The 16937-nt window shown below is 44.5% G+C and overlaps 1 protein-coding gene across 2 annotated transcripts; it reads right to left on the bottom strand.

The window, feature by feature from the left end:
* Positions 1–986: 986 nt before the first annotated feature.
* On the bottom strand, positions 987–15038 carry SLC25A15 (solute carrier family 25 member 15). 2 transcript variants are annotated; one of them, XM_084287431.1, is made up of 9 exons: positions 14935–15038; positions 14183–14295; positions 12657–12743; positions 12228–12355; positions 8686–8944; positions 5654–5791; positions 5185–5354; positions 4018–4176; positions 987–3131 (listed from the first exon to the last, which is right to left on the bottom strand). In XM_084287431.1, the coding sequence occupies exons 4-9, from the start codon at positions 12280–12282 to the stop codon at positions 3007–3009; spliced, it is 906 nt and encodes a 301-aa protein (XP_084143557.1). In that variant the 5' UTR covers positions 12283–12355; positions 12657–12743; positions 14183–14295; positions 14935–15038; the 3' UTR covers positions 987–3006. The 2 variants fall into 2 exon arrangements, with proteins under 2 accessions (XP_084143557.1, XP_084143558.1); XM_084287432.1 differs by having other exon boundaries at positions 12228–12352.
* Between the last annotated feature and the right edge of the window lie 1899 nt (positions 15039–16937).

The raw sequence follows: 16937 nt of genomic DNA, 5'->3' as shown, positions 1-16937 counted from the left end.
CTTCCCCTCCTGAGCTATACATAAAGACTTTCAGGATGCTCATTCTGTTTCCAGCAGCTTTTCTCTGGAGACTGTTCAAGCCTTCCTTGATGTGAAGCAGTCACTGAGGTTAGTTTCTTGGTTGTGTTAATCTGGCTTGGAGGTTTTTTTTTTATTTTATTATTAGAAGTCCTCTTGTTATAGGAGCGAAACCAAAGCTGCATCAGCGGCACTAGAGGGCGACTGAGAAGAATGCGGGTAAGGCCTTTGTCTAGACCGAACGCCCTGGGGCTGGAGCATGAGGCCGTTTATTGCTGCCGGCAGTGGCTGCTGACCAAGTTCCTTTCGGCTTAGCTCTGGCAACTGGATAGCGCTGCCCCGGGCTGCCCTTTCCGAGCGGCTGCGGGGCAGTTCAGGTTCACCTTCTTCCTGCTGTGAAGCAAGCTCGGCAGGTTATGGGGCAAGAGTAAGGGCTGCAAGAGCAAAATGAGCGGTGTGCTTTACTGAACTGCATTATTTCAGCTGGGGGAAGAAATAAGCAAAATAGATGAGATTTTCATGTCAGAAACCCAACACCCCCCTTTCTACAGCTGGTGATCTTCCTGCAGCAGTAACCTCTGGCTGCAGGGTCGTGGCCACTCAGCCTTCACCCCTGGAGCTGAGGTCACCCAAGTCTCCTCTCAGCGTTCCTCTGGCTGGAACCTTACTCTTACAGCACATTAATCAACACGCTAGGGTCTTGAGGTAAACCCTAATATTAGAACTGGCTTTCATACTAACAAAGCAACAGAGCAAGGGCTGAACTAGGGCTTTTCTTTTCTTTATAGTAGAGTATGTGAAATCTACAGCTGCTTCACAGCAACTTGTGGTTTTCACTTCAAGTGTGAGGGATTTTTGGAATCAGTAAGGGTTCCTGAACCCCCCTTTTCCTTCAGAGGGGTGGTGACACTGCTTTTACCCGTTGCCCTGAAGTTAGCTAAGCTTGGTGGTATTGCACAAACAGGCAGTCAGCTGAATCAAACTTTATTCCAACAAATTTCTGTACCAACATTGCAAAGTCCTTAGGTGAACAATTGATGTGTGTGTACAGCTCAGGTGACTGTAGCTATAAAAATGGCTTAGTTTGACTCTGAAAGGTAAACTCTCAAAACACATGCCTGCTTCTGCCACCAGCCTCTTGCTGGAGGTGGGTTTAAAAAAATCCTGCTTCTCTTGAAGCCTTAACTTCGGTATTAAAAACTGCAACTGAGCTTTAAAAAATGAAAGCAAAGACCAAAGACAAATCTATGAAATAGATTTCAGTATCCCAATGCTATGAGCTCTGTCCTTAACCTCTCATGCCTATTGTAACCACACAGAAATGCAGTGTAACTCTTGGGTAAACAACTTTGGGAAGGAGAAGGCTGAGGACTTCAGAAGTCCTACTCTGCTACCTGAATTATTCGAACATTTGGCATAAACTCCTTTTTAAAGAATGGGTTATTCACAGTGCTACTGTCCTTAGTGTGCTAGGCAGTCACGGTAAATCAGCACAGCAGGCACTGAAGCCTCTTCCATGGTGCACTCTTTTAACTGCCTCTTTCACATGTGTATGAGCAGTCTGTGCTGCACATGAAGACTCCAGAAGGGGTTGGGGAACTGCACCAAGCACCTTTTTCTCCCCTCCAAACAGGCAATAGCCATGAAGTGGAGTAGCCAGTTTAAGATTACTCTGGCTCTCCTCCGAGAGGCAGTAGATACTGAGACATCTTCATCCATCTGAAGTTTTTCTCTCTGCCTGGGGCTATGAAACAAGCTGTAACATACAAAACCCAGCTGTTTCAGCTCTGACTTATCAGAGCAACTGTAACTTGCCCAGAAATAAGTTGCTCATTTTGGTGCAGCTCTGATGTTGGTGGGTTAAAGAGCTCTGCAAACCCCAAGGGCAGCTTGTCTGTGCCCTCCCCCAGGGCAGCTATGCTACACCACACAGACAACATCCCTCTGTACAACGCCAGGTCTCAGTTCTGAACGTTGTTGCTCTGAGACTTGCTTTTTCTTCTCCCAGGACTGGCACTAGGCTGCTGCTTGCAAGGTAGAGCACACTTACATGAAAATCATACTTCAAGAATGGAGGGGGCAGCTAGAAAAATAGGTGTTACAATATCATTTTTGGCTTATGCTAACTGGCCTTACGCTGCATGTTGAATCAAGTAACACAAAAAAGAAGCAGGCACGCCCTCCAGGCCTGGCAGTAATACGAACAGTCCGTTCACATGAGCAGTTTCCACTCAGCTGAGGAGACACAGCACGTGGCACATGTGGCAGGGCTCCAGTTAGTCTGTTCCACACTGCAGAAGCCTCGGTGTCAGTTGTCTTCAAGAACTCAGCTGGGGCCTTCTGCTCCTCTTCAGCCCCACAAAGGTGACCTGACCAGGAGCCTGCAAGTTACAGCTTTGTACTTGGAAGCAGCAGCTATTTCCAGCAGTTCCCCTTAAGTGTTTAATATACTCTAGCACTTCTTGGAAGGATTTAGAGAACAATTGTTACAAATAAACTCCTTAAAACCAGTTATTTCATTTTTTTTATCTCAAATATGGGCGTATCTCAGCTCTAGGTCAAGTGGGTGAACACTTCCTACTCTTTAGGCCCAAAGCGTGCAGTCAGACACCAACTGCACTGATCCTGGACAGGCACAGGGCAAAAGGGAGCTAGAAAAGGAGCTGAAACAACTCACTCACACCCCCGCATGTACCATTAAAACCAACATGTCAAGGTGTCTTTTTAGCACCGTTACAGGCAGGAAAAGACGTTTCTGACATGCAACATACCCAGTGCAGGATCTGCAAGCTGGAGATGATCCTGCTGGTCCTACTCAAGCAGCATGTACACATCTCTATAAAAATCACTTCAATTTAGAAGATTACAAATCCTAAACTGGAAATGAGTTCTTAAAATTAGGTCACTGATCTGGCACTGCTCAGACCGCGATGTGATCTAGAGGTTTTTTGATCATTTAAAAGGTTGTTCTCCGTTTGCTAGAAGGCGTCAGTACGAATCCACTTGTTTCATCATAAGTTTCCGGCTGTACTCATAGGCCAGGAACAGCGCCCCGTTGGCCAGGAATGCACGGATCATAGTTGGCTTCAGTCCAGAATACAAGGCAAGCACACCTGGAAATTAAATCAGACCTGGTTAGCCATTTATTAAAACGCCCATCAGCACCAAACGCTCTTCTTTCATCTTTGAAGGATATTGATGAGGCAGTGCTGCTGCCGAGAGGGGCAGGTGCACGCACACAGCTGAACCCTCTGCTGGAGCAGCTCACTGGAGTGCTACTGGGTGTAGCTACAGGAGTATCTCGAGTTGCAACCTGAGTTTAGTCTTTTAAGCCTCTAATGTAAGCACCTGAAGTTATCTTAGGCGTGACAGGGTCTTCAGAAGGATTGCTCACTGGAGGATACAGCTCGCAGCAGCTGGCAGAAAGGGCACAACCACTTTGGGGCTGTGTCCCAAGCCAGACTCCTGCTCTGATGAGTAGCTTCCCCCATAGCAGGGCCAGAAGCTGTGTCTGCTGCTAGCTGCATTCTTACACCACCTCCTGCAGAGCCTGGTACAGGCCTTTTCCAGGGGAGATGCTTAGGTAGAAGCTCCAAGTTGCCAGTCTAAGACTCATTTACCAAACTGCTGTCAGCCATATACCAGCTTCTAGACATTAGGAAAAATTCTCTACCAAACTTTACTGGTTCCTTCAATTTTCATTTATAGGTTTGATCACAGGGAATTCATTCATCTGCTTTTAATGCTTACTGAGCTTTTGTTAGCCATATTTTTTTTTTTTTTGTCTCCTGAACCAAAAGACATGGCACAATGCTGACTGTCTCAATTTCTGGATTCTAAGACCTCCAAACTACATCATCAGCACTTCTATTAGAAACTGTTTCTGTCAGTCTCTAACACATCATCAACAGACAAGATTTCTTAAGCAGTTCTTGGTACCAGAGGAAATGGGCTCCAGTTCCAAACCTATCAGATTCATTTGCTATGCTGCACACTCACCTTCAGTTCTCACAACAGTTACAAACGTTCCCATAAAGCCCGTCTGCTTTCCAGCCATGGAGAGAACCTGAATTCTAGATTTAACACAGTCCACGGGATACACGGCGATCCACAGACAGCTGCCTCCAAAACCTCCACTTAGCAGCAAGGGAATGGGACCTAAGGTTAAGAACCAAGATTTTAGACACACCACAAAACATTCACCAACAGAAATATCACATTATTTCTGAAGTCAAGGAGAAGGCAGAGGGCCCTGCTTATGGCAAAAGAGCAATTCCTGCTTCCCCACAAACTTTAAGTTAATTTTAAGCCACTGCTAAGTCGCAGGTCTAGCCAAAGGCTCAAAGGTTATAAGGAGTGCCTTTTAGTTTATTGGCCATGCTAAGAACACACAACTCGGAGCTATATCGTGACTGCATTAACTAAATTAACTCTACTCCTTTCACACTTATAACCACTTTCCAGTGCTAGCTATGAAACAGTTTAGTGATGTTACAGTGATGCTGATCACCTCTGCAGAGATGATTTTTTTGTTACAGTGGAATTTCTGTGGTCAGTCATTTTTCAAGATGTGTTTTTCATTTTGTGTTTCAGTTCAGATTTTTATAGATGTTTTGCAAAAACAAGAGCTTGGAATACATGCAGCTGACATACTAGATGCCAGCAAGACAAAGTAGCTTTGTTCAGTCTTTCAGAAGGAGACAAACAATCTTTATCCTGGCATCTCCTCCTTTTTGAAGGTCTAATTTTCAGCCTCAGTGTTCTCTCATCATTGCAATGACATCTAATGGTCAGCATGCATTTGTACACCCTTCAAGGTGATACAGCTGAAGACTCAAATATCGCTCTGAAGAGCTGCTGAAAGAAGTAGTTCAGAGGTGTTACGCTGCAGTGTCAGATATTTAACGAGTTCTGTAATGCTGCTGCTGGCTCACTGCATTTTCCATTTACAATATATCCTGCTCCATTAGAAAGGGATGACTTCAGTAATTAATTACTGCATATATACAGAGTGCAGATCTTTGTATTCCCTATGCCCAGTTCCCTTTGTTTAAAAAGTGTTTCATATCTGCTGTGCATCATCAGCATACCCTCAAGGGAATGTGTCCCCCCCTTACAAGCCCTATGACAGCCCGACAGAACCCGCCTGCAGGACGGGCACCGTACCTAATTCATCTTTTGATCTCCCAGAGGCAAAGAACGTGCGGCTCAGTTCGTACCCTCCAAAGAAGAAGAAATAGCCTGGGACTTCCCGCAGCAACGTGCTGGACCAGCCACGGTAAAATCCAAGGGGACCGTCCTTCTGGATAACGCTCTTCACTACTGACCAAACTGTGCTGGTAGAGAGATCAATCCAGTTAGTGATGCTGAATAGCAAAGGTTACAAAACAACGAGCTACCGTGGCTACAATTCAGAGTTAGACCAGTGTGTAGACAGCAGGGCTCAAGCAAAACTCTGAGCAAGATCCTGCCTGGAGTCTGTTACCAGCATCCACTTTTACTAGTGCATGTGCTACGATCCTGCCCGTCACAGCTCTTCTCTGGCTAACAACAAACATGGCACCGCTGAACCAGCACAGAATTAATAAATACACAGAGCAGGGATTCAGAGGTACAGGACAGGGACTATACTTACTTGTGGCCCTGCACTATCTTCCCCGACAGCTGCATTTCATGCATGGCCTGCAGCCGGCACTTCACCAGCTCCGTGGGGCAGAGGACCAGGGTGGCAAAGGCGGAGGCGAAGGAGCCTGCGGCGGCGTTCTGCAGGTCACTGCAAGAGAGAAACTGCACAGGGTATTTGGGCACCGGCCTTCAGCACAGCAGGGCCATGGCACCAGCAATCAGTTTCTTGAACCTGTACCACAAGCATTATCAAACCAAAGACAGTCCTAGGGGAAAGGCTCTCAAGGGGAAGGGCAGCTCCTTGGACCAGGGAGATGAGGGACAAAGCTCACCCCATCTTCATGTCCAACTCACACACATCTGGAGCTGGAGATAGTGCAGACACAGATGACACCACTGAACAAGACAGCGGCGTGATCTGTCTTAACCCACAGCATTACAAACGGGGACTTCTCGTGGTGACCTTACACATCTTGCAAACACACCTACAGCAGAGATTAATCCTACAATGTTTCACCTCACAGCAGCATCATGAAACTGAAGCAGTGACGTGAAACAAGCCCCGTGTCATTCAGATGTTGCAGTGAAAGAGCTGTCAGACTGGAGGAAATCAATACCTGTCTGCAGAGCAGCAACTGAGTAAATAGGAAACGGCAACACTGATTACCCAATCCTCCTGCAGCACACACAGCTGGGTGTAACAGGGACCTGAGGTGCTCTAGAGCTCACAACAGAGCGAGGCAGAGTTAAAAATACAGTATGTGGCTGAGCCCTGCAGTCATTAAGTGATGAGCAAGGTAATAAAGTTACACACTGAGGAATTAGGGTAAGAAAATATGGGAAAGGTGCCTTCCAGCTTTGTGCTGAGGGGTGCACAGAATCCTTTCTCCTTCAAGGAAAAAATAAAAAAATAAAAATCAGAGGCTATCAGACTTCAGAGCTCTAACAGAGGTAAAGACCTAAAACTAGACTTCACCATAATTCAGGTCTCTTCTACTTTTGCTTGTCTTGATATTTAACTCTACATCCAACAGTTTAACTAGGCCTACTGCTTAGGCTTTGGTCTTTAATGTATCAAGCCTCATTGCACAAGTGATGAGCCTTAAGCCTGTTCCCTCTTCACTCAAGTGGGTAATTCAGTACTTTTCCAGGTAGGAAAGTTTTGACCACACAGCACGGGAGCAAGAATCATCCACTCTTAGCACTGCTGCTTCATCTATAAGAGGCATTTATCTTGTTTTTCAAAGAAAGTATCTGCTTAAGATGGCCAGTCACGTACTGAAGAAGTCAATTTGAGGTGAACAAGGATAATAGTTCGCTCAGTTTAGACTTTGGCATGGGATGAGATCAGTTTGGTTGGGCTAAATGGGTGTTAAAAGAAGAGGAATTTAGCACTTCTCTGTCCTTTGGGTGGTCTCAGTTTAGACTTTGGCATGGAGTTAAATCAGTTTTATTGGATTAAATGGACATTAAAAGGAGTGGAATTTAGCACTTTTCTTCCTATTTGTTTTCTTTTGGACTCACGCACCAGTGCCATTTATTCCTTCAACTGGAAAAACTGTTGTTTTGCAACTGTTTTGTAAGGCTTCACATGCTGACCCTAAACACAAGGAGGAAAACCTATTCCCAAGCCACACTTATTAGAACACGTTAATGAAAATTTAACCAAAAGCAAAAACTAATTAATGTAGCAATTGCTTAGGTAATGGTAAGGAAAATGCTCAGGTTCACCTCAGTGTGCAACTTCACACCTTTCTGCTTCAGGGTCATACAGCACAGCAGTTTGTAAAACAGCAGAGGCAATAAGGGCAGTGATAGTTCTTGTCACAGCTGGAGGACAGCCACCTCGGTTCCTTCCCTTCTCTACAGCATGCTACAGATGTTTCTTCACTCTTCCAAAATGAGAATGGGCAGTGATGTCTTGGACAGACTACCCATACTCAGGGCACAACTGCAAACCATGTCAACTCAATTCTCTTACAGATGTGCCTCATTAGGTGCCCCCAAAACAGTCTGGATGAAGACAGCAGCACCAAGGGAAGCATCTTTCAGATAAACTTAAATCCTTTAGTGTTTTATCCTACTACAGCTCTGCTCAGTGCTGCAGTCACACCATTTGTTCAAATAAAACTCAGTGTGTACTTACTCCGAGGATGTGGAATAGTACACTGAAATATATTACTTGAAGTTTTTTTGCACTACTTCCACCCTAAACATGCAATCTCTCCATCAGTGAGTCTCAAGAGATCTTAGGAGCTCTCCAAGTCTGTGGGCTCTCCAAGTCTTGGGTGGGGAGGAGAGGCACAGAACAGAGATCTACAAGATCCCAGGTGTCACAGAGACAGCGGCTAAGGACCAGCTGTTCCCTGTCTCGTCCAGTTACAGAAATAATAGTTGTCACCCACAGAACTCCCTGCCAAACTGCACGACCTTACAAGAACTCAAGGGGAGAGTGGACAAGTGCTTCAAGAGATCCAAAGCCACTGATTAAAAAAAATCACACCAAGATCAAGAAATCCTCTGATCTAAGAACATGAGCTCGAGCTGGCAGAGGACTCAGTATTTAATACTTCCTTGCATCCTGTCCTTTAGGTAACCACTTATTGCTAGTGCTGTAGACAACACGCTGTGCTGAAGGGATCCTCTGGTCTAGAGACCATTATGTTTGAGCCTTTGAAACTCAGAGAAAACAAACAGTACAAGAAGCAGCCTCCTTTCCTCTCAGTACACCTCCCCGTAAGAGGAACCAATCCCCACCCTGCAAAGGCAGGGCAACCTAGGCAACTCAGTTCCTTTGGTAAAGCCTTGCAGGTCTTCAACATTTCAGTTGAGTTGTGATCATTGAAACCAGCCAACTGCAGTGACAAGTAGCTGGCCATATCCTAGCACAAGGACCTACACTCCAAAACATCCTGTGCTGCATATCGATGGAGAGGGGCCTGGGACACCGACTGCACCTGGGGAATCTTTACTAGTAGCAGTTGCATGATTTCTCCCCAACCCCTATTCCTTTTGAACACAAAAGAGATTTCAGTTACTAACCTGAGTTTTGTTTTCCTGTCTACTCCAACAATTTTTCTCACAATTTGCTGGCAAAACCCGTAGCACATGAACAGGACGGAGTTCTCTGCGATGTTGGCTACCAGTGCTGGTGAGGTCCCCTTGTAGAAGCCTCGAAACCCCACTTGTTTGTAGGTTTTCACAAAGCAGTCGACAATTCCTTTGTACATGTCAGGGAACGTCTGCATCTTCACCTTCGCTGTGTCGAAGGGCTGGCCAGTCACCACACATGCTGTTCCACCTGTGCAAGGTGATTCTCATTAAGCATTTCTTCACCTTAGTAAGGGTGAGCATCTAAATTAGTCAGTTCACTTAGATGAGTACTGAATTAGAGGTATTCCTTGGCAATGAAGTCATTTGCAATGAGTTAAGCAGCGTTTTCACTTGTTCCTTAATGCAGTGGTTCAGACACCTTCCAATTCTACAACCAAATAATGATTTGTAATCAGGTGAGAGACATCTCCAGGACGAGAGGAACACTGCTCAGAGAGTGCTAAAACTGATAACACTATAAATTGATAACCACAGATACAAATCCTTCACTTCAATAGTCTGAATGACTCTTATTTACATTTATTCCCAGATACCGGAATAGCATAGGAGAAGTTTAAAAGGGCAAGAGGGCAAAGTTTCCTAACCCGTTATCTTTTCCAAACTGAATTGCAAGGTCAATACCCTAAAAACCTGTGAGATACTTCTATTGGTATTGTCAATAACCTCTTAGCTCACAGCATAACACTCTTCCATGAGATTGAACTCAATTCAGTTGCCTGCAGAAAAAGTTAGATACGCTGTTTTGGTATGAAATATCAGCGTACGCTGACAGCAATCTGTCAGGAACTGATACCTAACAAGAAGCATATGACAGGTGAGCATTATCTGGTTTTGTTTTTAAAAAGAACCATCCTAATACAGGAACTGATCTTTCAACAAAACACTGTAAGCATGCAAATGTCTTAAAGAGGGCAAGGTAACAAGATGCTGTTTTTTCATTTATGTAACTGAAATAACCATCTGTAAATCCAGATAATGTGAAAAACAAACAAACAAACAAAAAAACCAAGAAGAAATGTATCCAATTAAGATTAGTTAACTTTCTTCTAAGATGAAGAGTTAAGCAAGTGCTTGTTTAACCACAGTGATTCTTATTTGATTTTACTCTTTGCAAACCCATTTGTTGTTACTCTGCAAAGAGATACTTCAGGTCTTTAAGAAGAATTCAGGAACCCAGCTCCCATGAAACTTGATACTCAACCAGATAAATCATAAAGTTGAAGAGCAAGTGATAGAAGAAGGCATGAAGAGCTACTTGGTCTGGGAGGGATAACCAGGAGAGAAGTAGCTGGCTCAGGGCAGCAACGGTCACTTCAGCCTCAGATGAAAAGCAGAGCAGAGCTCTGGAAAGACAGCAAACACTACCTCCAGGGAAGTCAGGGAGATAGAAACCTTCAGAACAAGTGTTAGGTTCCTGTGTAAAGGCAGACCTAAAATATCTCGTGTAGTAAAATAATGGCTGTTGGAAGAAGTGCAGGACTAGCAGTAATGGCCTCGAGCATCCGAAGCTCAAGAAAATTGGGAGTTGAGCTGTTCTAAAAAGAGAAAGTGCTCTTCTTACAGCATCTCTAGAGGGGGCACGAGAAGCTTAGTAAAGTACAACGAACTTTGTAAGCCTCGAGGTAAAGATTAATATCTCAAATATCTGGTTAATATCTCAAACATTAAGAGGAAAAATTCTTCCAGCCAGAAGTAGAGTCTATAAAATTAAACCAGCCAAAAACAACCCTGCTTGAAAGTTTGGACAAATGTACTCCTAACAGTAACAGTAGCGTGGTGGGAGAGAGTCCTGTTTAAAAGAAGTGATCAGAGGTTGCTAAGATCCTAGGCAAAGGACTATGACCCACAGGCAGGTAGATGACTTATTTATTCTTGCTCAGAATTTACTTGCCCCAGTATGACATCACTTATCAGCTCATTGAGACTGTATCTGGAGAGGAAGGTAAAACCAGGTTATGCATGTGCTGAGGAACAAGCTGTTTGCGTAGTGGTTTACACTTCCTAAAGGGCACAGAGACACAAGAATAACACAGCACCAGGCACTACCAATGAACATAACCAATACTGAACAAGTATGTGGAAAGAACATGGAAAATAAATACTAAGGGAACAGTAAAAGTAGTGATTACAACAGAAGTAGCAAAGAAAACCAAAGAACAAGAACACTGACTTGGGAACAATGAAGTCACGCTGAAAAAGGTGTGAATTCCTCCACCCTATCTGAAATAAGGGGAACTGTATCAGAAGAAGTGGCACAGTAAGTTTTAAGATTCTCTAATCTCTACTGCCAAAAAGAAAACAGGCAAACCTGCATGCAGTTTACATGAACATGGAAGTGTATCACCAAGTAATGGATTTCTAAGCTAGTTTTCAGCTCTTGCAGTAACCAAGGAAGGACATTAAGGCTTCAGCTCAAAGTCAGACTTCTCCACTGCCCTGGATGTTAAGAACAGCATTCCTAAACTGATGTACTGAGAGGGAAAGCAATCACATCTCCCATTTAAGAACCAAGGAACACCAGCAAAACTGTCAAGAACTGCTCACGCATTAAGTTGTTACTTTGCAAAACAGAGCAGGTTAGCTACTTTCTTAAAAAGACCTTCCCTCAACCCCCCAAAAATATGAATGAACAGATTAACAGAAAGATTTTCTTGAAGGAATGAAGGAATAACAGCAGAAGCACTTCTTTCCTCGCAGGGATGCAGGGTGTTGTCTAGTCAATGGCATCGTGCCACGGCTAATAAAGCAAGTATTCGTTGGGCAAAATATGTTGGAAGACCAAATGCTTTATGAAGGTGCCACATTGGGTTTGTGTGGCCTGTCTCCCTTTGCTTTCTCACTGCAGCAAGGTTAACTCCACTCTGACAAATGACCTCCGATAACTAGCCTTGAATGCACTTAACACCATTAGCACTGTCATAAAAGGACTGACTGTAACAGCTATTTTAAGGGCAAGAAAAGAAAATAAATCAATTTGTTTAAACCTGTTACAACAGGACATTAGATAAACCCCTCCTGCAACCTTTTCAGTACAAACGTTGTCAAATTAACTGTTCTATCCCAATGTTTAATCTCTTCTGAACATCACGTAAGCTTCTATGATAAACTGTAACTAGTACCTCCAGAACTAAGCCTGCCCTCAAGACAGAAGCTTTGCTAGTGCTTCTACATAGCTTTTTCAACCCTCCTCCCTCCCCCTGAGAAGAAGCTTGGACTCTCAGGAAGACTCGTTTGCCCTGGTAATTAACAACTCATTCATCCCTTGGCCATGGGCATTACCAGTATGGCAATATCAGTGAGACAGCACAACTTCCACTGGCTGAGGTCACCTGCTTCACCCCCATATCCTTAAGATACAGAAGCTGATATTTCCGCCGTTCTCTAAGCAATGGGAATTTGCTTTTAAACATTTTGATGTATTAAAATCGTCCCTCAGGAGTTTAGTGCAATTAAGTGTTCTCCAGCATTACCTGCGGCTCCTGCTGTGAGGTCAATAGCAGCCTGAAGAGCAGAGTTGATCCTCATGCCTCACACTTGTTTCTTGGTTACTAGAGTGAAAAGGCTCCCGTTTCCTGGAAGATGTCAATCTGTTTTCCTCCTCAGGGAAAAGAGGACAAAGCACACACAATTTACAACAATAACTGACAGGCAAAAACATCAGATGTATACTTTCACTTCCATTCAACTCGTTTCAAAGCAGCTAGTAACGGAAAACATTTGCTCCCAGAACTAAACTGAGACATAGCATACCTGTGTTTTGTCTACTTCTGACACATTAGGCAAACCCTCTGAAGTATTACTGCATAGCTTTGGTTTATTTGAGCTTTCCAGTCTCTAGTCTTCCTGGATCTCTCACATGAAATCAAAGAGTACCTCCAGGGAACACTGTTGAATATTACCTTTCTATTGATTACAGAAACAGCGTCTCCAACGGGTGTGCAAGGCTAGCTGGCAGGAGTACTTCCCCCTCTGTCTCAGCTCCCCACCTACAAAGCAAAATAGAGAATTGTTCTCCTCATGGTGAACACAAGCCCAGAAAATTATATTCATCATCACACAGGATACAGGCACATTAGGTATTTCTATGTGGCGCCGAGAAGATACGAATAGAAAAAAAATAAGTATGAACACTTAGAATTGTGTCTGGCTGTCATGTTCCTAGTGCAAGTCCCTACACAACAGTGCATTATAAAGTAAAATAAGAAATATACCTCATCTCTTAGGAAGGCAGCTGGAAAGCAGAAATACAAAGGCAACGGTTTCCAGTAAAACATTCAAAAGAATTCTGTTTTCAAGTTTGCAGCGAGGTAATTTCATGGGGTGAGCTGTTAAGACAAGCTTGCTCGTTTGGAGTAATTTGGAGTAAGAACACTGAGCCAGAGAGCTCCCACTGTTTCAGAACCACATTGCTGAGCTAGACACTTGGCTGGCAGTGCTGTCAAAAAAGCTGCATGGGTCTTAAAAAGCCTCACACATGAGTCAGTGCCTCATTGACTCTTAAGCTTATTTTCAAGCAGAGTAAATCAGGGAACAGTATTTTCCATTCTTATACCCACTGCAATCCTTCTTTTGAAGCCTGCTGCCTCCCAAAACATATTTTTGAGTAATACGAACTGGAAACATAACTTCCAGTAAGTCACACTGGAAGAATAATAAGAAATATTGTGTGAACTACTTTTTTTTTTTTTTTTAAAACAACTTCTGGATTACAAGCACAGGCACTTGCTTACAAGCAGACACATGCCTGCATACAAACAGGCTTTCTTAAAATCTTATCTCTGAACAGCTTTATTATTCGTGAGCTTCAAGAAAACGGTAGGCCAAATACTGTCAGTCAATTTCACGCCTGACCTGTTTAGGTATGTTGTATCAATCAATGAAGTAGGTTAAAAAAGCAACAGTAGCTGTTTAATAAATTACACTAACACTTGCTATTTCTGAATTGTGGTTACAGGTTTGAACTGTTTCACTGCTGACAACACTGTAAGCTTGATATTATTTCAGAATCAGAAGAGAGGCTCCTGGACCAAGTCTCCCCTCACTATCCTATACACTTCATTAGTGTTCATGCAGCACTCTGCAGTTTTGCTTCTCACTTAGAAGGAACAGAAGAAAGAACAATCTTCAAGAAGGCCTCTGAATGAATGGACTTCACAGAGAGCAACAATTGCCTGCCTTCAGTAACATGCACACTGTTTGCATCATAGCCAGTACTTATCAGCTTGTGCCAGCCCCCGAAGCGAGCACGTGCCGAATCACCCACAGATACCCACCAAAAGCTTCTCAGCAAAAGGGAAAACAAAGATGCATATAGAAATATAGAAGTTTTAAGAGTCAGGTAAGTTTACTCTCCTGATCCTTAAGAGCACACTGGCACTTTCAGAAGACTTAGTCAAAACTACTCTGTCATTAGACACGCACGTACCTCCTCTCCAGGGAAGTCCTCTTTGTAATAACACTATCAGATTCAAACCTGTGTGTAGGTATTGTGAGGCAACAACTGCTCTGTTACTTCTAAAGCAAATCCAAACTCCAAACCTGGAAACACAGAAGTGTCAGTAAGCTTGGCAGATCCTGCAGAGCCTTCCACCCCCAGCCCGGGATGCATTAGGCACAGATGACTTCCCCACACACTAAGCAGACAAAACCACGAGGCAGCACCACTCCTTTGAAGGAAGCCAGGCCGTAATTCTACTCCCTCAAGGTCACCGCAGGCCAGCACCACGTGCAGCAGAGTTACACCAGGTCTGGGCCATGACAGGCTGTGGCGTGCAATCACCACCACCACAGCAACGCACTTTTTAATAGCCGGAATGACCTCTCCACAGACAAACACACTTCTTAGCACCCAGACCGCCAGCTCTGAAGCGGGCAAAGCGGGCAGCGAGTGGGGTGACCCGGTTTCCCCGGGTGTCCCGCTCGCTGTACCGGGGAAGGGTCTGGCGCTCCGGCAGCGGGGCGCACCGCCCGCTCCCGCCGGGGGCTGCGAGCCCCGCGCCCGCCGCCGCGCCGCCGCCCGACCCCTTCCGAAGGAGCCGCAGCGCCCGAGCCGGGCCTCGCAGCCCCGGTACCGAGCCGGCACCCAACCGCTTCCCATTGGGACCCCCCCGCGGCCCGCTCCGTGCCTTTTTCTCCCTCCCCGGCCTCCAGCACCGTGCTCCCAGCGGAGGCACTCACCGCAGCTCGCCCCCGCCGCCCCTGGCCCTATAAAGGCGGCCGGGGGAAGGCGGCGCGGGCCCCCGCGGCCCCGGGGAAGCGGTGGGCGGGCTGCGGGGCCGGGCAGGGCTCGGGAGGCGGCGGCGGCGGCGGCCTGGGGTGCCCCTGGCGGAGGGGAGGCGGCGTGCGGCCTTCCCCGCCGCCTCTGTGTGCTTCTGCATCGTGCACGGCTCGGGGATGGGGTTTTGGGGTCGCTTGGGAGCAGCAGGGAGCAGCAGGGGGTGCGTGCATCCCGCTGTGCCCAAGGGGGAGGAGGCTGCAGCGGCCGGAGCATCGTCCCCACGCTGCTGCTTGCTGCTGCTCTCCTCCAAAAGAAACCCAGCTCCCAGCCTGGTTCTTCAGGTGCTGTGTGCCTCCACAGGGTGCTCAAGCCCAAGGCTGTTCGGCTCAAATAGCACCTAATTTTCTTGTAAACTCCTTTTTCCTCCCTCCCCAAAAAGTGATTTTGGGGTTCTCTCTGAGCTTACTGAGCACAATATAACTGAATTTATCAATTAAAACTAAAATATCAGTTATATATATATATATATATATTAATCCCCTCCCTATTTTTAAAGAAGCATTTAGCTAGGAATTAAAGTACTTTAAAATAACATCAGAGTTATTTCTCTAGGAATCACAAAATTGCTGTAATTGCTAAGACAGCCATTCATCCAGCAGCAAAAACCTGACCAGAGCATTTTTTTTTTCTTCTGCCTCCTGCTTGTTTGCAGATTTTGATGCACTTTTCAATGACATTCAAGGAACGTAGGAGAAGAGAAATTAACTTGTGGCCATTCTTTATTCTATATTCCTGAATAACGGTTCTGTCAAAAAACGACTATTATCTCTTTCCTAAAATACAAATTCCCTGGTAAATTTCACATGTGCATTAGAAGACTAAGTGGTAGAGGTTTGGAGCTATGTTATACTTCAGGAAGAGACATAACAGTGCAAAGTCTTAAATCTAAAGGTATAAAGATAACCCTGACACTATTGATAGTGACTAAAATAAAAAGGATTTTCCTCTTCCTATTTAGGTGGATTGAATATTCAAATAATTGTGGAGACACAACCTAAAGGGTGTTCCTGTTCGGAAGTCTGCTAAAAACTAGCTTTATTTGCATGTAAGAGACAGTGACCCATAGCACATTATATTGGATATGGACAGACATTTGCAAGCAATTTGCTGCAGATCAGCAAGTGACTTTTAAGATATACTCCTAGATTTTTGGGAATATGAGGTGGAATACAGTACCTTAAGCAAACACCATGAGGTCTAATAACACTTTACTCCACTGAACCTGTATAAAAATGCATTATAAATACCATAAAGTTAAACGCACCATAAAGTTAAACGCACCATAAAGTTAAATGCACTTTTTTTTTTTTTTTTTTTTTTTAAAACCATCAATTTAATGAATTGTAGGCTTCAGGTATGGGTGATTTTTCCATACAGTTCTCTTCTTGTCAAAAGTCCTTTTAAATGGTTTGGGGCTATTCTTCAGAATATGGCAATTATTAAGGAAGAGCAGGCTTACCAAATTGTGAATGGCTATCGCTTTAGTGTAGAAATAATTGCTGAATTTGTGGTAAACATTTAATGACAGCAAAATAATTGTGCATCTCAAATGATGTGAAACACTTAGAGATCATTCTTTCATTGCAAGGAATTTTCAGCTGTGAGTTGATTTTTTTTTGTTGTTTTTAATAGGACTGCAGTGCTGTTGGAAGATCCAATTGGTGAAAATTATCTAACACCTAATGCAGTTGCTGTTTGTCAGCTGAAACATCAGATCTTGGGTGTTTCAGCATGATTATTCAGAAACATATACTTCAGGCAGACTGTCAGGCTTGACGGGCTGTAGTTTGGACTCTACGAAAGATGTGAAAGTACTTGACATGTCTGGGAGAGTTTGGGGCTGTGAAATGCCACACTGCAATGAGGACATTGCCACCATGTGGCTCCTTGTGTTACCTGCACC

Source organism: Netta rufina (genome assembly GCF_964035555.1).
Source record: "Netta rufina genome assembly, chromosome: 1".
NCBI classification, from domain to species: Eukaryota; Metazoa; Chordata; class Aves; order Anseriformes; family Anatidae; genus Netta; species Netta rufina.
The sequence above is the reverse complement of the archived record's forward strand: the minus strand, read 5'-3'. Positions and strand labels throughout refer to the sequence as shown.